The sequence below is a fragment of the Mus pahari genome, chromosome 6 (assembly GCF_900095145.1).
Source record: "Mus pahari chromosome 6, PAHARI_EIJ_v1.1, whole genome shotgun sequence".
Taxonomy (NCBI): domain Eukaryota; kingdom Metazoa; phylum Chordata; class Mammalia; order Rodentia; family Muridae; genus Mus; species Mus pahari.
In genome coordinates, this window is record NC_034595.1 from 11,929,855 (window position 1) to 11,955,878 (window position 26,024).

Below are 26,024 nucleotides of genomic sequence, written 5' to 3' on the forward strand. Positions count from 1 at the left end.
ATCTCTGGAAAATCTTGGTGACCTGTTGTTACTTAGCTTCAAATGGGCTATGTTGAGAAGGTCACAAAACCCAGAACAAAACAAACAAAACAAAACAAACAAAACAAAACAAAACAAAAAACCAAAAAAACAAAAAAACAAAAAAAACAAAAAAACCACAAAATTCGCCCAAGGAGCATGCCCAGAGCAAGGCTAACTAAAAAGAACGGAAGTAACACAGTTCTGCTACTGCAAGGTTGTCAAGCAAGGTCTTGTAATGCTATATTCTTCCTACAGACCATCAGGAGAGAGACCAATAGAAAATAGCTTGCAGGGCATGCTGAAAAGCAAGACACAAAGCATTTGCTGCTGCTTTAGAAAAATGTCACAGGTATATTTGGGTGGCCGTTTACATTAGCTCTTGAATCTTCTTTTCCAGCTGTTTAGCATCAGCTCCATGAAATTCAAAAATCTGTTTCAAATACACAAATGGCATAAAAATATTTATTGATTCAAACATCAAAGTTTCAAGGAGTTTCGTGTCCGATTGTAAAATTGTTTCCCACTTCCATAATTTTTAGGACACTTCAAATATAAGGATACATTAAACAGATTGAATTCATGACTCTTAATTATTTGTAGTGAGAACAGGTACACACAGGTGGTATGGCCATAGACAAAGCACTACTCTTTCAAATGGGTGATAATTCTTCTTAATGTATGACTGAAAACATACAACAGTGCTGGAGAGGAAGAAGTCCAATCCTTGAAATTAGAGCTTATTATATATTCATCAAGGGCTTGTTAAATTACAAACCCAATTTTCAAAAACTCAAAGCTTTTTGTGACTTCTGCCTAGATTCAAGTGCATGTTTTGCACATTTTCTCCAACTCCAACTCAGGGTACACTTTATAGTGGATGGTATATTTTAATTGTGGTATATTTTAGTAGTACATGAAATAATGGACTATCTTTCTCTTTTTGAGACAGGTTTTAGGTAGTCAAGTCTGAATGTAAAGTCCTGATTCCCCTGCCTCCAACCACAAAGTGCTAGGATTAAAGGCACATGGCAAACATGTCCTGTTGGAATGTCTTTTAAACAGCTGCCTTACGTTTGGATTGGGGAATAGTTCAGCTGACGTGCTTGGTACACAAGCATGTATGATTAAGTTTGATTCCCTAGAACCCAACTAAAAAAAGCAAGATGTGATGGACTTTGTGTAATGGTAATCCTTGAGCTGGGAGGTAGAGATGGGTGGATCCCTGGGTCTTTATGGACAGCCAATCGAGATTACTTGGTGATCTCCAAGCCAATGAGAGACCTCAAACCACCGAGATGGAGGATTCCCGAGGAACCGTGCTGAGATTGTTCTCGGGCTTCCACGGGTACCCACAAACACTCCCATGGACACATACAAGTAAGGGCATTACACTTAGTAAAACAAGGATGCCAACCTAGCCTTTCGAACCACTACCGTGCCAATCCTAAGTCTATTTATTAGTCGTTTGGGTCAAGGGAAGAATGTAAGTAAACTGAGACCAGGATCAGACAAAGATATGAACTTCTGGGAAGCAGGTTTTGAAGTCAGGAATGTGTTAGGACTTTGAAGTAGGGGCTGGGAAATTCCAGGACAAAGCTCTGTGCTCAGTGTGCTGGGGAGAAGTGACTGTGCCCACACCTCGCGTGTCTGCTCCCCCATTCAGAAGCATCCCCTCTGTGTCTGCCATTTTGTTAACTACTTGAATATAAACCGGGTGTGGATCACTTCCATCTTGGTCTCACATCACTCACCATCTTGCTCTTCGGTCCACTTCTGAGACAGCACAGTACTCTTTTGAGTCTTGAGAATGGAGTGACCTATGTGTGGGTGCAGAAGTTCATGACTGATCTGAGTTACTGGCATGTACTATTCATCTCCCTATAAATAATTTCCCTGGCTTCTGGCCAGGGGAGGAAGGTAGCCGAAGGAATCTGCCGGTGGGTCTCCTTTTCAGGGCTAGGAGCATCTCAGTTTGCAAAAGGTCTGCCTAGCATACACAAAGTTCTAGGTTTGATCCCCAGCACCTCATAAACCAGCTGTGGAGGTGTGCACCTGTAATGCCAGCATTCAGGAAGTACAGAAGGTGGGAGGATCAGAAGTTCAAGCTAACCATGACCTTCACAGAGTGTGAGGTCAGCCTAGGTTACACTAGACCTTGTTCTTCCTAATGGTCTGGAGGGTGGCTCTGGGGCATGAAGGAAGTTTCACAATCGGGAATGCAGGGTGTGGGAGGTTTTGGATTCCACTTTAGTCTCTGTTTTTCCCATGGGAGCTGGAAAGGCAAACATCACTATACAAGAACAGTGGCTCCCACTTAACCTTCTTTTGGACTTTACGTCCAAAGTCCTCCCAAGTCTTTATCTTTTCTTTTGCTGCATGGGAGCCAGATACAATTGGAGGTAAGAGTGAGACCATCTGAGGTAAAGAGCATCCACAGACAAGAGATGGTGTCTGCGCTCATGACCACTGCAATGCAATTAATTTTAGATGATCCTCTAGACTCCCAGGGCTCCATTAGAAGATATTTCTCTCATCTCTTTGGAGACATGCTCAGTGGATCATGATGTCTCTGCTTATGTCAGTCTACTTCCTACTTCAAAGGGCAGGGAGAACTCGAAAAGAGAGGTTGGGGGGGGCCCCCTCTAGAAAGAATTCTCTTACTGGGAAAAGCTGTGTCTCATAGTGGGATGGTACAAGTTATGGGGTTCAAGAAATGGGGCACAGCTCTCAAGAGAGATGATTTGCATGATTATGGGGTTATGAGATTCCCACTCTACAGGTAGCAAGAATAGCCAGGAGCAATAAGAACCATGTGGAGTCTGACATCTTTCTAGAGATACACTGAATTTACCACAGGGGACTGTCACCCACTGTATCACATGAGGTAGAATTTCAAAAGTGACTTCAAAGTAAAAAGCTTAGAGAATTGTTATGAGAGAATCATATTGTATAACCACACCCGGACACCATGACCACCCTCTCACATCATTACCCCCATCTATGCTCAAAAGCAACTTCAGTTCTGAGTTCTTCACAATGAATTGCCTTTGCATATTTTTGAACTTTACAAGTAGAATTCAAATGACTCTGTTTTATGTCTGATGTCCTTCGCTCAGTACCATGCTCATAGTAGGTTGAACAGCAGTCTGTAAGTGTTCCAGTATTCCTTTGGGTGAGTATAACATAATGTACCCACTTGGGCTATGGGGACTGATGTTTCTGGGAACATTCTTGTCTATGTATTTGTGTGTGGGGGGGCAACAGGAATTCATTCTTGTTGCATACCTAAAGAATGGCATTATAAGATTAGACTTTAGTAGAAGTCCTTTGTCTCTCTGTCTCTGTTTCCTCTCCCCCCACCCCCATACCTGGAAAGGATCTCATATAACCCAGGCTGGTCTTCACCATAGAATATACGCAGAATAACTGTGAATTGCTCTATGCACAAACACACTCAGTCTATATCAGGCCGGGTACGAATGCAGAGCTAGCTAGGCAAGCTGTCTACCAATCGAGCTACATCTGCAACCCCAGAAACTGTCCCCACAAAGGATGAACATTCTAGTTGCTCCACATCCTGACAACACTTGCTATTATCATCAGTCTTTGCATGTCAGCCATTCTGGTAGCTTTAAGTGACATTACCATTGCTTCCCTTAACATGGACTACAGCAATGATCACATAAATTCCTCTGTGTTCAATCTGTGCCTTTTTATGCCCCCCCCCCCACGAATTCCAAAGTCACAGATGTGCTTATGAGATCCTTTCCAAGCTTCGTCAGTGTTTTCTTCCTCACCATAGAATCTGGTCTTCTAATGATGTCTCAGTTTTGTCTCCTCCACCTCACTACAGTTCCTCACATGAACTCCGAACTCTAGGGACTCAGAAAGAATTCACTCGCTTACTTAAGACACACAGATTGAGAACCTCATTTGAAGCAGTTGGCTACAAGCATTTCAGATCTTGAAATATTTAAAAATAAATAAGGAGGTAATTTGGGAATGAGACTCAACTCTAGCTTGGAATTTGCCTGTGTTTCACATGTATCATCTATATACACTGACATCTGCTCTAGTTTCCTTTATGGTGCTATGATAGCACACTCTTACCAAAGGCAACTTAGAGGAGGTTTAGGTTCATTTCACCTCACTACTTCCAGGTCATATGTCACTGAGGAGTCAAGAAGGAACTCAAGGCAAGAACCTGGAACCCGGAACCATGGAGGAATAATGCTTCTTGGGTCAATCTCTGGATCACTCCCTGGTTCATGCTTAGCTAGCTTTAAACAGCCAAGGACCACTGACTGGGGAATGGTACCACCAGTGGTGGGCTGGTTACTCCCATGTCAATCAATAATCAAAACAGTCCCTCACAGGCATGCCCACACAAACCAACCTGACTTAGGCAGTTCCTCAATTTGACTCAATTGAGTCAAAGATACATTGTGTCTAGCCTATGTCAAGTTGACAATAAAGGATAACTAAGGCAGGAGTGTTGTGCAATGCTTTCTAATTGTTTTTCTTAAGAGTAAGTCTGTGTAATTTGAAACATCAGTCTTACAGCATCCTGTTGGTACAAAGCATCAGAGTTTGGAACATTTCGGAATTTGGATGTTTGGGTTAAGGATACTCACATGGTTTTCTCTTAGCACCTGCACTTAATGAGTATCTCCAGTGAGCTAGACCATTGTGAAAACAAACTCCCTTAGGAGCTCATGTGCTAGTAATAATTTCATGCTATTATTGTATAAACATGGAAGTGACTCCAGATACACACCCATGCTATGCTATAGCTCTCAGCTTCTCCTCATCTAGTCCCATCCCTTCCTGATGATGGTCATTTCATGAAGCCTTCTGAGACATTTTCTTCACCGTCCTATAGAGTTCTGAACTTTCCGTTATGATGAAATTGATTTTGTCATTAGTCTGACAAACAGCTCAAGGACAGAGACTATGTTTTTCATCACTTTCTTTAGTGTCCAGTTTGGTGGAACTCTCACATAAATTAGCTTTTATTAGAGGTCATTTTTGGTCATTGAAATAGGAATCCAAGACTCTGGGTAGTATTAAATTTCAGGAATTAAGTTCTCTCTCTCTCTCTCTCTCTCTCTCTCTCTCTCTCTCTCTCTCTCTCTAATAATTAGTGATAACTGTCAACTTGACAGAATTTAGAATCACTTGGAGATGGGCTTGTGAGTCCATCTTGATTCCACCAGTTGAGCTGGGAAGACCCGGAGAGGGCACCATTTGCTGGGCTCCTGGACTGTATGAAGAAAGACACACAAGCAGCACACACTTGCCCACTCTTCTCTCATTCTGGGTGCAGATGGGGTGTGGCCAGCTGCTGTTGCTGCCTCCATCTCCCTGCCATGATGGAACCATACCTTGAATTGTAAGCGGAAACGAATCGTTTCTCTCCTAAGTTGATTTTGTCAGGGTCATTTATCATAGCATCAGGGAAGAAACTAGACATCCTCCTTCCTGCTTTCTTGCCAGCCTTTCCTTTTCCTTCCTTCCTTCCTTCCTTCCTTCCTTCCTTCCTTCCTTCCTTCCTTCCTTCCTCCCTCCCTCCCTCCCTCCCTCCCTCCCTCCCTTCCTTCCTTCCTTCGTTCCTTCCTTCTACTTTTCTTTGTTATGCTGGAGAACTGAACCCAGGGCCTTCAACACATGGGAGGCAGGAGCTCTACCTTCAAGCCACATCCTCAGCACCATCGTCTTTCTTTCTCTAGTTGACCAAAGACAGACAATACATTTGTACATCCCTGCGTAGTGGGCTTTGCATCTGGGAACTTTGTAAGCAGATGAAATAAGTGGGGGAAAGCCACTGATCAGAGCTTATGTCACAAGTGACCTTGCTAATGAGAGCTGTGCAGTTGTCCTGGGATATTGCTGGGGACTAGGGGACAGATGAAGTGATGCTCCAAAGTGCTTGCTTAGAGCCCAGGCCTGTTGTCTCATAAACCTTTAACCACCTAGCTCTATAATGACCAGTGCAATATAAATGCTGTATAAAGAGCTGTTACCCTGCAGTATTTCAGGAATAATAACAAGAAAGGGAAGTTTGCACATTTTCAGTATAATTTTTTTCAGATATTTCTGATCTGTTGTTGGTTATATGAGGAATCCACATGGATGTAAATTCAGCTATTAATGGCTTGTGAATTCTGACTGGTCTTCTTTTTAATCTGATGCCGTGGTGCTCTGCTGTGTGTCAAAGGCTTCAGTCGGGAGCAACAGGGAATGAGGTTACAGGTCTCTCAGTGCTGCCTTTATTTAAAGTTTTCTGCACCCCTTCTGCTTTGATATAGGGTCTCACTATGCATCCCAGGCTAGCCTTGAATTTGCAATTCTCCTTCCTCTGTCAACCAAGTGATAGAATTACAGGTATGCCACCACACCTAGCTAGGTCATTCTTCATGCATTGCTGTTGCACATTAGAAATAACTGCAACAAACAAACAAACAAACAAAAAAAAGAGTAGATCCTATTTTTTGGGAGGAGGGAGGCTTTGCAGGACTAAAGAACTACCCAAGTTCAACATTATTAAAATGTCCAAACTTTCATTAGGGACATTTTGAAATGCTCACAAATAGAATAATAAAACGACTCTTTCCTGATCCTCCTATTACATAGGTCTAGCCAGAGGTAGTATTTCTTTTGTGTGGGTGACATTCTGACGTTTCTCAAAGTCTAGGAAAATGCAAAATGCTTGGAGACAGTGGCTGCTTCCTGACAAGTGGACATCTCCGAGTCAAAATTAGACTATTGATGCATGCATAGGATAATTATAGTAAACCGGCCTTAGCCAGTTGAAGTACAGTTTTGGTTTCGAGAACACAGTCGTTGTGTTTGGACCAGCTGCACGATTCAGATGGAACTCATCAACTTCCCAGACATTTGTACTTAGAACACTAGCAACCCCCCCAAGAACCAGGAACGGCACAGCCTTAAACAAAACAGCAGGAACCACCAATCAACACAAGGCCGTCTTGGAGGATGACTGTAGAGATGTTTGTCATACAATGTCCTAATTTATAATGGCATGAATAAAAGGGAGACTACATCCTCACTTTAAAAGACAGTGCAAATAGGATGGAAGAGGTAAGTTCAACGATAGAAGTGTTAAAGGCTGCCTCACCTGAGAGGAGGCGACAGCAGGAATTGCTGTTGATTCTATCCAATGCCTTCCTCTGACCCCACTCCACTTATCTCTCCAGAACCACTTACGTCGTGAGCACAGATCAGAACCCTGTCGGCTTTCTTATGTCCCCAGCAGAACTTGGCAATGGAAGGAGTTCAATTAAAATCTTTGGAGTTGAGTTAATATATCCAGAAGGCACCTGGCAGAGATGCACTCAAATTCCAGATAAGGGCAAAGAGCTGTAGCTGGCTCACATCCCTCCCACTTATCTATATCAGATGGTACCTTTGAACTTGCTCTAACTGATTGACAACAACAAAACTAATTTTCCTGAAGCTGCTTCCGTGTCCTACGTTTTGAACATCAGCAACACAAACAGCAGTGAAAGTACCTTTCTTTTTCTGTGGTAGTAACCAGCTTTTTTCAGATAGTACTCATTTGGAGCTTAGTAGGATTGTCAAATTTGCTGTGGAAATGCAAAAGCAGACACTGAGTTATGTAAACAAGCGGGCATGGCTCTGCTCTGCTGTGAGTTTATTTATGAACTGGTGGAGGGTCACCTTTAACTGGAGCATATGAATTCTTATTCTGTATCATCAGCTGATTCTGTTTAGCAGACACATGAAGCAGGGCTGGGTCTTCAATACAGTGTGGCTTACCACTGAAGGGGATGTGGTGTGATGTCAGAATTCATCTCAGGCCACATTGAGAATAGGAAATGGTCTGTGGCTACCAAAGATGAACTTCTGCCCATCACTGGAAATGAAGAATAGGTCTTAGTTCTTTGTGGTAAACTTAGCTTCCAGGGTTATTCTCCTCAATGGTATATCCCCATCCTCACATTTCCATTGGGAAAATGTGTTAGATGCCCAGGGTTGGGTTTCTACAAACTCTGGCTTATCTCCACTCCCACTCTTACCCACCCAAGTGCATAGTGAGTGTCTCTTAAGCCTAGAAGAAGGGATAAGCTTCTGTCTATCCTCTCATTTTTTGGGGTGCTCTGATAAAGGGCAAAGCCATACTTTCCCCTCCATCCTTCACATTCTGGGAAAAGTGAGCCTACTTTCTCTTCCTCAGACAGGTGAATAGTCACCACCACCCTGTCCTCAATTTTAGGTCTTGAGAATTATGCAAAGCAGCAGGGCCTTTTGAAAATCTGGGCAGGTCTGCTTCTCCTGTGCAGGCCTACATCCATTCACAGGTGGGCCATCACAATGATTAGATTTCAAGAATTGTTGTGCCCAGGGGTCCCAGCCATGAACTTCTTTGAGTGCCACTTAGCACCACAAGTACTCATGATGAGGGTCTTATTTAGTTATCTGCATGACTCCTTGTGAGGAAAGAGTGAACGCCTGGTTGCTTGAGCCTTGCATGGCTCTGGGGCAATCTGTGTTCCCTAACAAGAGAGGCCATTCACAGAGTTTTCCAAAGTCCACTAATGAGTATTTCGTTTCCTGGTTGCTTTTATTCCATATTCTTTAATGCGATAGATCTTGACTCTGAGTACAACTTGTTCCCCTGTCTTCTCATTTCTCACAAATCAACAACCCTTGAACTGCTCCATCACCTCCCAGGACTGTGGATCTCCAAGTATGATGTTGGTGATTGATTGCTTTGGACTGGGGAATGGATGTGGCCACACTTTTCATGATGAGTTGCTTTGTCTAAACACCCAAACGGGGAGCGTGCCTCTAGGTTTACATAGCAATGGTTGTGTAGCAAGATGTGCATTGTGAGAAGCATTCTCACTACTACTGAGCCTGCCTCAGTCCCTGAGCTTGAAAGGGTATCACTTTGGTACATGTGTGAAGATCACTGCTGGACACAAAGCATCCACATCTGTGTCCTCTAGCAGGAAAGGCCGTCAGAAGGTCTTTGTAGAGCACTGCAATGGCTATCTTGTTTCCCAGCTGCTTTTACTCTATATTCTTTGATGCAGTAGATTTTAACTCTGAGTACAGCTTGTTCCTGAGGCTTCTCGCTTCCCATAAATCACCAAATGAAACAGTGCTGTAGCCTGGCAGTTGAAAACTCAGAGGAGATGAACAGGGCTGGGTAAAAAATGTAAAGGGTGGGAAACCCCCAGCAATCAAGATAAATGACATTTATAAATTCACTGTGAATGAAAATTAACTGTTCAAAATCAATACAAGGGCTGGAGAGATGGGTGGGCTCAGTGGTTAAGGGCACTCACTGCTCTTCTGAAGGTCCAAAGTTCAATTCCTAGCACCCACATGGCAGCTCACAGCTGTCTGATGCCCTCTTCTGCAGTGCAGATGTACAAGCAGGCAAAGTACCCATATGCACGAAATACATAAATAAATGAGTTAAAAAAAAAAGTAAAAAAACCAGTGCAAACTCCTCAATGATCAAAATGTTGAACATTAAATAAAAGCATGGTTTGCAACACCAGAGGGTGATTGGCATCTGCCTAGTCCTGGATCTGGAGAAGAGAAGCACACCAGCCTCTCAGTTGTTAAGACAACTGTAGGATCCTTAGCAGTGGCACCACAAATTGCTAAACAGAGCTTAAAGCTGACTCACGTTGCTACTTCTCCTTCCATCATGCTTAGTTTTCAGACTCTACAATTCTGACAAGCTGCTCTTGGGGCTGACCAACAGCTAAAGAACCCACTAGGCAGAGCTCCCCTTTGTCTGCTGCTGTTGGTAGCAGGATGGAATTTACTGTGTAAGCAAGTGATGGAGACTTAGTGTAAGCAGAAGTTGTAGATATTCCAATGGCCTCTCCTATACTTTATTTTTAAAAGTCTTTTTATTTATAACTTTGTAGGGAGAAAGACACAGCTAGCTATATTGTTAAATATCTCAGCAGTAACCCACAACCTTCAAATCAACTATAGTAATCATATTAGAAGGTATGAATCAAGCCCAGTGCTTTGTACTTTCTGTACATTTATTGAAAAATCTCAAGACAAAATTTCAAAAATAAATGTGGTAGTGTTCATCTCACAAAGAAGGAAAATGAGGGGGCTGGAGAGATGACTCAGCAGTTAAGAGCGCTGGTTGCTCTTCCAGAGGCCCCAGGTTTAATTCCCAGAGGGCAAGGGTTCAATTCCCAGCACTCACGTGGCAGCTCACAACCATCTTCAACTCCAGTTCCAGGGGACCTAATACCCCTAATGCAGACATACATGCAGGTAAAATGCTAAAGCACATAAAATAACAATAGAACTGAACCTTAGGATGGCTTATTACATTCCTAAAGCTCTCAGTAATACCAAACAATAGTTGCCTAATTCCTGGCACAGTGAGATAGTTGCTAGCACTCTCCGGAGAGAAGGCCAAGCATTATTTATTTTTGAAGTAGTTGAACACAACCATTTGGGAAGGATTCTTCAGACACACGCCCTTTCTCATTTCTTCTTGCTTCATCTGTTGCATCGGGCATCATTATCTCTTCCTGACCTTGAGATCGCTGTATGCGAGCCCTATTCCAGTCCTGTCCTCTTTCTAGCAAATGATATAGGATGCTTTTTGTCTCTGTATCGGATTTATCTTGTTTGAAATGACTTCCGTGATGTTAACAGGAGCCCTACAGTTTGCAGACATCTGGGCCAAAACTTCCTCCTACTTCATGTGAGAGTCCAGCAAATGGTTTCTTCTGTTAGGAATTAATTATGCATGAATGTTTTGTTTATTAGCATATACACGCCCATTTTCCATTGCTCTTACTAGTGATGCTTCTTAATGCTTTGGGAAACTATTTTACTCTAAGGCAAGAGATAGACGTTGCAATTAAGTTGCTAGTTGGCTCAGGCATAAGCAGTTGGCCTAGACTTGCTAATTCTTTGTTTTGTCTCCTTTCCTACACTCTGTAGACATCTGCCTACCATGAAACCAAAATTATTAGTATAATGGAGCCATTGTTCAATCTTAGAGGCATGGGGTTCCTTAATATATATATATATATATATATATATATATATATATATATATATATATATATATAGTGTATATTCATTTTTTTCTAAAGAGTGTTTATAGCCTTTAGTGGATTTTAAGGATTATCCATAAATCAAATTTATGATCTTTCTATATATACACACATACATATATATATTAAAAATATATGATGGTATATAGTTTAACTTTCTATGCTCTTAGTTTCCTAGGTAACAATAATCTGAAAACATTACATAGAAAATTCCTGAAGTAAATGAAAAGCCTGAAATTACATGCTACTGTGAGAAGCATGATGACATCTCATGCTTAAGAAGTGGATGGTTCCTTCCATCTACCCATTAGGAACTCAGTTGTCTCATCTTCAGACCAATGTGCTTATGTTCCAGTAACCCTTGTTTTTACTTAATAATAACTCCAAATTGTAAGAGTAATGATTGGTGGCCAAAGAGAAGCTGTAAAAGACTTATTTTATAAGAAAAGGTAAAAATTCTTTACTTACTAAGGAATGAAAACATTATGTAAGTTTCCAAGATCTACAGTAAGAATGAATAGGGCAACCCCTCCATGTTACAATATATATAGGCTCGTTCAGTAGTGTCTGTGGTTTTTGAGCATCTGCTGGTGGTCTTGGAATGTATCTTTTTTGGATAAAAGGGGACTAGTACATGTACAATAGAGTATTACAATCATGGTATTCTGGTTACAGAAACTAGGAAAGGTCTTGGGTACTCCACCTACAAGATATCACAGGAGGGAACTTATTTACCAAGGTAAATCTTCCTGGGACCTGATTGATATTCCTTAGAATCTAAGGCTTAGATGCAAACACCACATAATATAGCAGAAAGGAACAGCAACCCAACGTATTACGTATTATCTGCACTTCGCGCATACACGTTTGTACAGGTGTATGTAGAGGTGAGAAGTCACCCTTCATGTGCTATTTTTCTTTCTCTTTCTTCTTTCCTTTCTTTCTTTCTTTCTTTCTTTCTTTCTTTCTTTCTTTCTTTCTTTCTTTCTTTCTTTCTTTCTTTCTTTCTTTCTTTCTTTCTTTCTTTCTTTCTGAGATAGCGTCTCTCACATGGTATGGAACCCAGTGACTAGGCTATCCTTGCTGGCAGGAATCCTCAGGAATCCTCCTACCTCTGTTTCTCCAGCACTGTATTTCAAACACACCCTGTCACACCTGGCTTTTCATATGTGAATTTTGGGGTTCAAATTCAGGTCTATGTGCTTGTGTGACTGAGCCATCTCTCTACCCCATGACACCCATTTCTTATATCGCATTCCTGCCAACCAATTCCCCCCATGTTCAGTTAATTATTACTATTACTACTACTACTACTACTACTATTATTATTAATATTATTATTATTATTAATTCACTTTACATCCCATTCACTGTCCTCTTCCTGGTCACCACCTCCCACAACCCTTTTCCCTATCCTCTCCTCCCCTTCTTCTCTGAGTAGGTGGGGCCCCCTAGTATCCCCCTACCCTGGCAATCAAGTCTCTGTGAGACTAGGTGCATCCTCTCCCACTGAGGCCGGACAGAGCAGCCCAGCTAGTAGAACATATCCCACAGACAGGCAACAGCTTTCGGGATGGCCCCACCCCCAGTTGTTTGGGACCCACATGAAGACCAAGCTGCACATCTGCTACATATGTGTGGGGAGGCCTAAGTCCAGCCCATGTATAATTGCCGACCAACTTCTTATAGGAAACTTCTTGCAGCCAGGGAAGGATTGCTAAGTGCCATGGCCCCAGGGCATGATATATGTATGGCTTTATGTGTTTTATTTCTTTTTAACAAGTTTTATTTCATTTATGATGTTTATATGCTAAGAATGACATGAGCAAGAATGAAGGACAAGGAACAGAGTACAAACCAAAGGATGACACAGTGTGGGAATGTCTATTTAGAAATGTTGGCGACACAGTGGTAAGATGGGGGTCAGAGAACTGGAGGAGCAGAAGCAAACCTGAGATTTTTGGTGACTATAAAACAAAAGGGGAACCCCGACTCTTCCTATCTGATGCAATCACACACATTATGTTCTCAAAGGAGGAGGAAAATCTTCTTTTGTATTTTAGGGCAGTTTGCATGATTTTCTTTTTTATACTGAGAACCTTTGAAAGGCACAGTGCACAGTGGTTGTTTGCCAGATGTCTTACTGGAAACATAAAGACATGTCTCGAAACAACCCTTAGCAGAAACTACTCTAGATTTAAAAAAATATAGATAAATGATATTTAATGTCTTCAATAAGTCATTTTCCAGTTACATGTGCCAGATTCTGGATGCGGTTTTAAGGACATGAATCTAATTTTCCCCTACTTGCAAGCTGGTACAACCACTCTGGAAATCAGTTTGGCAGTTCCTTAGAAAATTGGACATAGTACTACCAGAAGATCCAGCAATACCTCTCCTGGGCATATACCCAGAAGGTGTTCCAACTTGTAATAAGGACACATGCTCCACTATGTTCATAGCAGCCTTATTTATAATAGCCAGAAGCTGGAAAGAACCCAGATGTCCCTCAACAGAGGAATGGATACAGAAAATGTGGTACATTTACACAATGGAGTATTACTCAGCTATTAAAAACAACGAATTTATGAAATTCTTAGGCAAATGGATGGATCTGGAGGATATCATCCTGAGTGAGGTAACCCAATCACAAAAGAATACACATGATATACACTCACTGTTAAGCGGATATTAGCCCAGAAACTAAGAATACCCAAGATACAATTTGCAAAACACAAGAAACTCAAGAAGAAGGAAGACCAAAGTGTGGATACTTCGCTCCTTCTTAGAATGGGGAGCAAAATACCCATGGAAGGAGTTGCAGAGACAAAGTTTGGAGCAGAGACTGAAGGAACGATCATCAAGAGACTGCCCCACTAGGGGATCCATCCTATAAACAATCACCAAACCCAGTCACTAGGCAGATGCCAACAAGAGCCTGCTGACAGGAGCCTGATATAGCTGTCGCCTGTGAGGCTCTGCTATTGCCTGGCAAATACAGAAGCAGATGCTCACAGTCATCCATTGGATGGAGCACAAGGTCCCAATGAAGGAGCCAGAGAAATACCCAGGGAGCTGAAAGAGACTGAAGCCCCATAGGAGGAACATCAATATGAACTAACCAGTACCCCCCAGAGCTCCTTGGAACTATACCACCAATCAAAGAAAACACATGGTGGAACTTGTGACTCTAGCTGCATATGTAGCAGAGGATGACCTAGTCGGTCTTCATTGGGAGGAGAGGCCCTTGGTCCTGTGAAGGCTCTAGGTCCCAGTATAGGGGAATGCCAGGGCCAGGAATGGAAATGGGTGGGTTGGGGAAGGGGGGGATAGGGGATTTTCGGAGGGGAAACTAGGAAAGGGGATAACATTTGAAATGTAAATAAAGAAAATATCTAATAATAATAATAATAATAATAATAATAATAATAATAATGACACTTGTTGCCAACGAAAGCAATGAAAGACTTCCTGCCTGGTTCTCCTCACAGAAAAATTTAAATGAATTCATCTTTTTGCCTGGCCACCCCAATCTCCCTCTTTTGCAATGACTCTACAGACCACTGTGAGACAGAAACTGGGGGAGAAAAGCTCAGAAGGATCATGGTCTAACTCTATATACCAAGGGAAATGTGGGACCCCATGACACTGTAAAGATCTGCTCAGACCCCATTTTGAGATTTGAGTTAAAAGAAGTAAAAGATTTAGAGTGTTATTTCCATTAAAGTCTATGTATCTTTTTCTTGACTCTTGCCTTTGACATAGAAGGAATTTTTTTTTAATTTTGTTTTTGTTGCTATTCTTGGCTGTTTTTTATATGATTACATATACTATAAGCTAAGAAATATATGCATTCACTCATTGAGGTAGAGATCATTTCAAATTGTTTAGTTTTCAACGGAGATTTTAGGTTTTTTTTAAATCTCTTTTTTTTAAAAAAAAGATTTATTTATTATTATATGTAAGTACACTGTAGCTGTCTTCAGATACTCCAGAAGAGGTAGTCAGATCTCGTTAAGGATGGTTGTGAGCTACCATGTGGTTGCTGGGATTTGAACTCTGCACCTTTGGAAGAGCAGTCGGGTGCTCTTACGTGCTGAGGTGTCTCACCAGCCCCGAGATTTTAGTTTTTATGTCTCTCTCTCTCTCTCTCTCTCTCTCTTTCTCTGTGTGTATGTGTGTGTGTGTCTGTGTGTGTCTGTGTGTATTTGCATGACCATACAGGTGTCTTCAGAGGCCAAAAGAAGACATTGGATGCCTTGGAGATAGGATTGCAGGTAGTTGTGAGTCACAGAACGTTGAGTGCTAGGAGCTGAACTCTCTTACCAGCTGAGCCATCTCTCCATCCCAACTGCTTCATAATCAGAATGCTATGCTAATAATATTCAATGAAAACATCAATTCTTAAGGAAATTTCTTGGGACATGTCTATGTATATTATAATCAGGCTTATCAGGTGGCCCTGGAATTAGAAGTGAGGGGGTTACAGTAGCTACTGGTAATGTCATAAACTCAGTTACTTTTATTTCCCGATAGTTGCCAACCAGTCAGTTTAAATCTGAGTCTCTCAGTGATGTCTTCACATGTCATGTGTCCACTAGAAGTGCACATTGTAATTCTTGTTCTCCCAGCTTCTGTTGGGAGATAGTGAAGCCATTAGGAGGAGGGTTGGAGTGGGAAGTGTTCAGGTCATTGGAGGTGTATTTTAGAAGGGAATTATAGGGTCTCTTTCTCTTCCTCTGTCTCAATTTATTAGTTTTTTTTTTGGGGGGGGTTGTAATTGCTGAAAACACACCTACTTTATGACAATGTGGGCTCTATGGGAATCACTGAGGCTTAAGTAGTGGACACATTCAGAGCTTATATATTTATTTATTATGTGCGTGAGTGTTTTGTGTGCATGTATCTTTGTGTACTTAGTGTATGTTTAGTGCCGGGAAGGCCAGAAGAGGGTGTCAGACTCCCTAGAACTGGAGTTGCACATGTCTATAAGCCACCATGTGTACTGGGGACTGAATCACAAACTGTGCAAGAGCAGCTAGTGCTCTCAACCTTTGAGCCCTCCCTACGTCTCCAATAACCTCAGAGTTTAAAGGCACTACTCCTCTTGGCTGGATTCTGCTTCCTGTGCATGTGGTTTCATTATCATGAATGCGATAAACGACTAGAGTGGATGCTGCCCTGTGTTTCTGAAGTTTAAAACTAACAGCATCAAGAGAAAATACTTTGACTTAGAGTCAGATTCTGTCATTGGCTCTGGTTTGATAGGCTTGATTAAATGAAAGGGTCCATATTTGATAGTGGTAGAGTTGCTTGGTTAAAACCCAAAGATGGAGCTTTGAGACTAAAGGTAGGAAATAAGGCTCCCAATAGACAAAGGCATATGGATGCTGGGTGGAAACAACCAAGCCTGATGGTTTCCATGAAAACATACCTTTTTGGTGCACTTGAACATCTGGAATGTGGGTAGTGTTTTGATGTCGCAATGTTCAGCTAATTCCTAGGAAAGAAAAGAAGTGGTGTGAAGTCAGAGTTTGTGCTACTTGGTGACTTCTAAGAAGCTGTGTCTTAAAACCTAGGGACACCTGATACTTCACAGAATTTCCCTGACATGCCTTCAACGTCTCCAGGGAAACCTTGTGTAAAGAGGACCATTCTGGCACAAATAGGGCAACTCATTTCAGGGCTCTAGGAGAGGGACGGAATGAAGATCAAGTAGAATGGATGCTGAGTGGCTACTTCAGCTGGATGTAACAACTTTGCATGGTGGCAGAGAGCCCTGGGAAGTCTAGCCTGGGAATACCATACTGTGAATAGAGGACAGAAAAGGCATGTCTTAACTGAAGACGGGCATGGCATACCGGAGGCTTAAACAGTCTTTTTTAAAGCTGTATTACTCTTTCCCCTTCACTGCTAATATTTATTGAAACATTTGGAGCCCAAAGACAAGAGAATGGGTCAGAATTCCACAATTTTAACTCAAATCAAACTCCTTCCAAATGGTGTGGTTTTGTTTCCCTTGTTTATAAGGTGAATAAAATTAGCTGTCCATGGACAACAGAATTGAACAGCTCTCATTGATACTTCTGCCATTTGATTGGCTTTAAATCTCTTCCCCACAATAAATACAAATACAAAGAAGCATGTGCACACATACCAAATTGTTTTTTAGTTATAGTTGCCATGGAAACAACTAATCTATTAGTTATTATTAGAGACGTGTGTCTCTTGCTTCATCTTAAAAGACAGAAAGCTATAATAAAAAAGTTGAGAATAACTTGTGTTGGTGCAAATGTGGGGAAATCCGAGCTCTCTTACTGCAGTGGTCAGAATGTAAAATGATGATGTTTCTTTGGAGAAAGGTTTTCAGTTCCTCTCTAAACTACTAAAGTGCAGTAGCAACGACCATCCACATAGATAGAGCCCCCCCAAAAATGAAAACTGATGCTCAGACAGAATTTTGTGCAGCAAGATTTATATACAGAGTATGACAGTAACGCAAATCTTCCCAGGTGTATGCTAAGTTGTATCAAGTTGATAAAACTATGAATAGTTATAACACAGTAGAGAACTAATTTTTTGATTTGCTGCTCATTTTAAAGCTCAGTCTCAATCCAATGATTGGGTAGGTCACTTGTTGCTTTTTCTGCCACAGTTTGAGTGCAGAATGCTTCTCAGTAGCCTGTGCTCCAGCATGGAGCTACTGGGAGGCAGTGGAATGTATAAGAGGTGAGGCCTACCAGGGACCTTTAGTTTGATGGGGCCATGCCTTTAAAGGGGACTGTGGGATGGCGGTCCTTTCTTCCTCTCTCTGTCTTCCTGCTGCTGATGGCGTTACTTTGTTCTGCCATGCGCTCCTGTCTAAATGTGTTTGCCTTTTGCCCAAAAGCAACCAAGGTTCCACCAAAGACTCGGATTACAAAATGGTGACATAAAATAAACCTTTCTATTTCTCCTTATCTTAGTCACTTTGCTCTGGTGACAGAAAGATAATTAATATGGGATTAATGTAATTACCTTTCCTTGTTATAAATTAACAAAGCCTAGGAAGAATAATTCTGTAGAGCTGTTTTCTATAGTAATAAGACATATTTGGCTGGAGACTATGAGGTTTATTATTTTGGAAGAGGAGAAGTTGGAAGGATGGATATAGGAACAAGACGGGAGGATTTCCTGGAATTCTTTATGCTATAAAAGCAACCCCTCACCCAAAACAAACAAACAAACAAACAAACAGACAAACAAACAGATACCAAGGTGAGATATGTTAAAATGTAATCATTGAGCTAGGTTTTAGAAAGTGATTAATAGCAAACACTAAACATAGTTTTCACCATGGCTTCATTGCCATGTCTGCCAGGACATGAAGACTATTGGATTGACTGGTGATGTCAGATTCAGCAGGAGGGGTACCATATAGTTGCTAATATTTAAGGACAGATGGGTAAAACAGCTTGCTACATTTATCACGAACACAAAGGTGTGGGATGACACTTGTCCTTTAGCCAGGTGATGCGATCACATTCGCCGAGTTCTGCAGTGACGCTGTGTTTGGGGTTTGATGGTCCACACAGAGGAGTTCGGAGCTTTACCTTAGACGAGTCCACATCCACCTGAGCAAACATGACATTTTGGTATTTTAAAGACATTGCCTTCAAGACAAAAGAATAAAACAATATAAACATTAACATTAGCACCACAAAGCGTCATTCTGTAAAAGAAGAAATGTATGACTTGGTTGTTAAAGAGATCCAAGTACCATTCTGAGGGTTTATTACAGCCTAGAACATGGAACCCCTCAAGCAAGGATCTGCTTGCAGAGTCTAAGAACAAAAGTAACGGCATGTGTTTTAAGACTCAAGGACAGAAAGCAGAGCGGCTGGGTTGTGTGCAGTGGGAGCCAGACCCACCCTGTCTTGCGTGGGGAAACAAAATAGGATGTTCATGAAAGTGTAAAGGGGTTACCTGTAATGGTTTTCGAAATTTGTCTGGGGTAATGGGCTTAGATCAGTGTTAGAAAACATGGTGTGGTCATGGGTATGCTAGAAAAAGATGCAATTCTTTGAACCAGATAATGTACTTGGTAGTTTTTAACCTTCTCATTTCTGACAGGGTTTGGGAGGCTGGTGTCAGTAGAAGGATTCCCTGAGGACTATCAGCCTGGCTTTCTCCCACCTGCCCACCCCCACACTCTCTATAATCTATCATCCATTGAAGCTAGGTTTTCTAGACTCCCTTGTCATCTGACTTCCAGCTAACCAATGGGTAGCTGTGCAGGAAATGAAAGGTGGTAGAAGACAGGGCTGTCTTCTCCTTCTATTTTGTTCTGGAAATGTCTTTGACAGCAAGGTCCTGGCTCAGGGGGTACAGGTAAAGGACAGTAATAACTTAGGTTGGTGCAGATTCACGTTCAAATTTGTGGGCATTTTATAGTATCTTGATTTGTTTAAAAATCATGTCACAAGCATCTCTAGTCAAATGAGACTACTCCTAGAAGGTGATGTACAAGGCATCCAAAGTGGAGGCAAGCCAAGAGAGGGCTGTCCTTGGGGAGGGAGAAGTAGGGAGATATAAGGCATGAGAGTCCTTAGGTGAGAAGTCATGCTGTTGGCAGTCCCCCTTGCACGTTTGTGTGCAGACTGTGACTTCTGTAGAGGTTCCTTCCTCTGTGGTCTGTTGCAGGATATTTGATCCCACTGTGAAGCTTGAGATCGTGTTATTTACTGAACAAGGCTGTTTCTGGCTGAGTCACACCACCACTAGAAACTTTAATCCCTCTGGCTGCAGTACAGTCATGCCTTCAGCACACACCTTTAATCCCAAACAATAAAGGTAACATTTGTTTGTAGAGGGAAGCAGTGGTGTTTCAAGGTGATATCTAATTGAGTGGCAGACAAAGTGACGAGTCAGAGAAAGATTTGACAGAATGGGATCTTCCCAACTCTTGATAGAAGAGAGGAAAGGGAAGCTACTTAAGAAGAGCACTGCAGAGTAGGAGAGAGGAAGCAGTTTATCTGAGGGAGTTTTACAGAGACAGGTTGAAAAGAGACTGAGAAGCCAAAAGGTCAGAACAGATGGCCAGAGTTAATCTGAGACCAAGCAGAGCAATTCAGGAGAGGCTGAGGGACAGAAGCCAGACTGAATTAGTTATCATGGAGAGGAGCTTCAAGCCAGAACAGCTAAGTTGAACCAGCCAGCCAGCGCTCAGAAAGAACTAGAGAGGGGCGAGCTTATTCAGCTCAGAGACTGAAAACATTCTAGGCCTAGAAAAGATTACACAGGGGCTAGAAGCTTCCAGGACTAGGCCTAGGTTAGCAGATGGAGGCAGTAAACCTCCAAGACAACAAGTATTTCAGGAGAATAATAGACACTTTCACAGTGGTGGTCCCTTGAGTTGGTGAGATGGGAGAAAACTATTATATAATAAACACAAAGGCCTTTGGGGTTTGGTAATTAATATTTTTCAGATTAATAAGATGAATCTGAGCTGGTGTGGTGAAACAACTCTAATGCCAGTACTTTGGAGGCAGAGGTGGGAGAATCATAAGCCTGAGACCCAACTGAGTTATATAGGGAGTAGCCTGTACTACTTATATAGCCTGTGCCACAGAGTGTGGTCCCATACAGAGCCTTCTCACCCTGCCTTCCAGTGACTTGAGAAGCATTTAATTTGTGGTGTTAAAATTCTTGTCTAACTTTATTTATGTTTCTGATTTGCTCTCTGCCTGATACAGTGACTAAAGGAGAAAGAGTCTCCCTCCTAAGATCATGGGCAACGAGTAATAAAATCACATGAAATACACAAATATTCTCCCTTACAAAAGGCCAAGAGTTACAGGTACAGCAAGGACAAAATTTTTTCAGCCACACATCCCTCAATCCTCACTTATGCACAGAAAAACAATCCCTTGTTTGACAGGTGTCCCTCTGTTCTGTCTTATCTGCATATAAAATCAGTGATATTTATAGAATTCCTTTTAATTCTAGTATAAGATAATTGATCTGTTGAAAGACATGAGCTTTTCTTTTAGCTTTTAATATTACAGGCATATTCAACGGATGTTCATTTTATACGAACAAGAGCACAATTCTTAGGTCATTGATTAATTCAATCTTAATCTTTTATGTCATGGGTTAATTGATAACTTGTGCTATACTAAGTTATTCATAGGCCTTTATTTTTCTTTTAACATCCTATAATATATATGCATAATTTATACACGTTATAAGAAATTACTAAATTATTTTTAGAGTCACTATCATTTTACCATCCTACCATCAAAGATATAACAATACATTTCTCCACATCATCACTAGTTTAACAAACAACAACAGTAACAACAAAGCAAAAACTAAGACTTGGGTTTTAAGGCTGGGGATATAGCTGTCAGTAGAGTGCTTGCCATTCAGTGATGAAGACCTAAGACTGACACCATGAACCTATGGATTCTCAGGACCCATGAGAAAAATAGGTAATGTGGTTGTATGCACTTGTATTCTCAGTTCTGGGACGGTAGAGACAGGTGGATCTCAGAGGCTCAGTAGCCTCAAGCTAGATTACCCTGCTTAGTGAGTTCCAACCCAATTAGAGACCTTGCCTCAAAAAAACCAAACCAAACCAAACCAGACTAAACCAAACCAAAGCAAACCAAACCACCATCACTAACAAAGAGGATCGATGGCATCTGAGGAATGACAGCAGTTGTGGTTGGCTTTAGATTCCACATGCATATACATACACACTCTCACACACACTCTCTCTCATATACATACTCTCTCACACAATACTCTCTCACATACACACTCCCTCACACACACTTTTACACACACTCTCTCTCTCTCACACACACATACACAGTTACATAAACATACACTCCGGTGGCATATTATGTGCCTTTTACTGGCTACTACAGCTCAATCAGCCTTAACTCCGGCATTTGAGTGGATTCGCACTTTTGCACCAGAGCCCTGGCTATTTCTGTGGCATAGTGAGGGAAACTTCTGCCTTACTTTTGAGTCACAGAATGGTCTGTCCAACACAAAAATGTTCCTTTTGGATAGTTCAAGAATTTTAGGTAGGGTAGGGAATCCTGAAGAGTCATGTTAAAGAAGGGGGCATAGCTCCATGGGTAAAGCAATTGGCATGCAAGTGTAAAGACTGAGGAGGAGATTCTAGAACCCATGTAAAAGCCTGTGGGTATGGTGGCCTGTGGGTATGGTGGCCTGCCTGTGACCCCAGCACGAGGGAAGCAGAGACAGTGGGTCCCTAGAGCCATCTGGGCCGCCAGCTTAGCCTGCAGATGAGCTCTGAGTTCTGCAGGAGACCTTGCTTCAGTCTGTGAGGAGGGCAACTGAGGAAGACATCTGACATCCACCTTCGACCTGCATATATGAACATGCATACAGGAGCCACACGTATACAAATGCCAAAGGAGAGATGTCGTGTAGCTCATCCATCTGCTGCAAGTTCATTTATGACTGAACAGTGACGGCTGTGACCGTTGGTAGAATTAATTTTGGAAGATTCAAGACGCTAAGTGAGAAAATCCAAGGTGTTTTAAAACCTCGCTGGAGGCGGAGTAGAAGACTTTTTAGTTGTATCATCCAGGGATCAAAACTTCTTTATATTCACACATATATGCATATATATATATATGTATATTGTATAAATTGTGATATTTATATACAAGGTGACCACAAATAACCAGGAGACTTTGTACAAGCAGGAGAAAGAAAACTAAAATCCCCTGAGAGAGATGACTGGAGAGACTTCTCAGTGGTTAAGAGCACTGATTGCTCTTCCAGAGGACCAGGGATCCAGTTCCTGGCACGTACATGTCAACTCACAGCTGTCTGTGACTCTAGTCTCAGGGAGTCCGATGCTGTCTTGTGGTCTCTATGGGTGCCGGGCATGCAAGCAGTGCACAAACATATTTCATGGCTAAACAAACATTTTGTCTATCTGGGATCTCTTTCAGTATTTGGTAGTTCTGGGCTCCAACTTTGGAAATATGTAATGATATGAATTCCTATTCCCGTATGTAGTCCTTCTGCATACCCTGGTGTTCCTTAGTGAACTCCCCACAGATAAATCATCCCAATTTTCTGCTATCACCTCATGACATTCCAGAATATTAGCTTCAGGTTCACAGGGATGCTTAAAAGCAAACGAACAGAACAATAACAGAAGTAGGAAAACCTACCAATGCTCAGGCGTCGCGTCGTTCTTGCTGGTCAAGGCCGGTCGCGACAGGGAAAACTTTTGGGGACCTAAATTCCTTTGACAGCTATGAGATAGACACTGGAAATCCTTACCTGGAAAACAGGAGCAATTGTTTTGCAGGGGACACACCACTTTGCTGAAAACTCTACCACCACAAGCCTGTTTCCAGCAGCGCTGAACAATTCTTTCAGTTCCCTCTGAAACCGGAACACAGGGGGAAGTGTGCACGGTCATGGAATCTCACAAAGTCTTGCAAGAAATAAAAGGGAAATCTTGCAAAGGGTACAAGAACAGAGGAATCTTACCTTACTGCCTTATCGCCACTCCAACCTTTTCTAAGTGAGTCTGAGGTTAGACATAGTTTTCCTGAGTACACATGAATGAGGTGGTACATCCCCAAACAAATTAGAAGTCTGCTTATTAAGTGAGGTGGTAGTGGTGGGGCTGCCTTTGGGTCGAAGCAGGTCAACCAGGGAGAAATGGAAGTATTAAGGAGAAAACAGAAACACTGTTCAAGCTAGACAGGTGAAAATGCATCAGTGGTGGAATTTCTTACTTTGTGGAGTGATCACTTGTAAAGTGTTAATCAATACCATCCATCTATCTGTCTGTCTATCTATCTATCTATCTATCTATCTATCTATCTATCTATCTATCTATCTATCTATTGCTAAACATCCAAAGTAAAATTTCCAATAATTGTTGATGTCACCTAATTAAAGTCCTCCATCCCGGGATCTCAGATCACTGTTTGTATGTTGTGACTGTCTTATATTACCTACTTGGGGTCTGGTTTTCCCCTATTGGAGTTTATTCTAGTTTACCCCTATTTCTCCTCCAGCTCCTCATTTGCAGATGGGAAGCCGCTGTGGAATGCTTGCTGGGTGAGAGAATGACAGTTCTAGGGAGTGTTCTTTATAATTTATCTTTCCACTAGTCACTGGAATTGAGATTAGCTCCTCCACTCTGATGTTCTGAGATGTAATCCTTATGTTCACTCTATTCAATACATATCCCCATCCTATTGATTTCATAGCTCAGGGGGATGGTGTGCAGTGTTCATTTAGGCAGCTTATTATTAAATTTAGAGCATATTTCTCCAACCATTACTGATTTCTTTCAGTGATGAGCTGCACTCTTTTCACTGTGGTTAAAGGCATAACCTGTGTGCCCATGGACTAGGCGTTAATCAGGTTAGTTCATAATTGGGTTAAGTCAAGCAGGGCCTATCCACATTAAGGGTGGAGTTAATTCCATACAGATGGCATGCTTGCCCTTCAGCAAGGGAACTTGATGAGTTCTCATTTGATTTAGTTCTGGTTAGGTGATGACTCAAAGATGATGTACCCACTTCCTGGGCCTGTATTTCAACAGAAGACTGAATTTTCACACAGCCAAGACAGGTCTCTATTTCTCAATTATATCTCTATTTTCTGTGATATTAGAGATTAAATCCAGGGCATAGCACAAGCTAGACAAGGTCTATCTTTAGCCCTCTTGTTACTTTTTATTTTGAGATAGCGTTCATTGCTTGCCTTGGCTGGACCTTGTATTCACTTAATAGCCCAGGCTAGCCTTTAACTCATAATTTTGCCGCTATCTCTTGAGTAGCTGGAAGTACCAGCCTGCACCACCAAGCCTGGCTTCTCATGTGCTTTTGAGCTTCATGTACATCTTGAGATACAAGTCAGCCAGAGTTACGTGGTCTCTTCTTTTAGTGAGACCCTATGGCAAAAGACATAAAACCAACAAAAGACTTGAAAGGTCTCTCTTGTCATAGAGCAATGAAGGAGTACTGGGTGGAGGACATAACGAATGTTTATCAAGTCTCATTGAATACTGCTTTTAAAGTGTCTTTTGAAGTACTCCATGAAGCCAACAAATACTTGCCACGTTCTTAATCCTCTTCACCATGATTAACATCTGGGACTGGCTGTTGACCCTCTCCTGTTGGTTCAGGTGGGTCACTGTAGCTGTCCCATTAATTATGGCATTCTGGATGGAATATAAAGATAACTTTTCTGTGACATCATTGGATGGGTCATCTCAGAACCTAGAACTTTGGGACTCTGACCCTAGTTTCACCTTTTAGGCTGTGACTAGGTGACTAGTTGGCCACCCGAGACCCTGAAAACAGAGGGTTTTGATGCAGAAGCCATGCTCTGGGCTCTCTCATATTGCTCTTACTCCTTTGCCATCAATTTCCACACATTTCTTTATTCTCTTACCTCCCCCACCTACCTCATCAGAAGCCATGTACATTAAGTGGCTCAAGGCTAATTTGATCTAGGAATTTAAAGAAAATGTGTGGTAGGAAAAAAAAAAAAAGGATTAACACCTTAATCCTGGAATGGGCTTTTTGTAAATTCATACTATGACTCACAGATTCCATGAATTTTGCCTTTTGGTTCTGATTACTTGGAAACTTCACTTTCACACAATGAAAGGTTGGCAAACTCGCCTGTAAGGGGCAGAGGATATGTTAGGCTTTATAGGCCAAGTATTGTTTTCCTAGCACTATCTTTGTGTTTACAGCTCTTAAAATCTGTAAAAAAAAACCAAAAACCAAAAAACAAAAAACAAAAAAGTATTGGGGCCTGGTGAGATGGCTCAGTAGGTAAGAGCACTGACTGATCTTCCAAAGGCCCTGAGTTCAAATCCCAGCAACCACATGGTGGCTCACA

General features: G+C 41.8%; 1 protein-coding gene across 2 annotated transcripts; it reads right to left on the bottom strand.

The window, feature by feature from the left end:
• Positions 1 to 236: 236 nt before the first annotated feature.
• Positions 237 to 25,341, bottom strand: LOC110323650 (thioredoxin domain-containing protein 8). Of its 2 annotated transcripts, XM_021200984.2 has the most exons (6): positions 25,231 to 25,341; positions 23,433 to 23,537; positions 18,710 to 18,769; positions 16,552 to 16,617; positions 1,773 to 1,838; positions 237 to 451 (listed from the first exon to the last, which is right to left on the bottom strand). In XM_021200984.2, exons 1-6 carry the CDS (start codon positions 25,261 to 25,263, stop codon positions 389 to 391), a joined length of 393 nt encoding a protein of 130 aa, XP_021056643.1. In that variant the 5' UTR covers positions 25,264 to 25,341; the 3' UTR covers positions 237 to 388. The 2 variants fall into 2 exon arrangements, with proteins under 2 accessions (XP_021056643.1, XP_029396151.1); XM_029540291.1 differs by lacking the exon at positions 18,710 to 18,769 and having other exon boundaries at positions 268 to 451; positions 25,231 to 25,340.
• Positions 25,342 to 26,024: the final 683 nt, after the last annotated feature.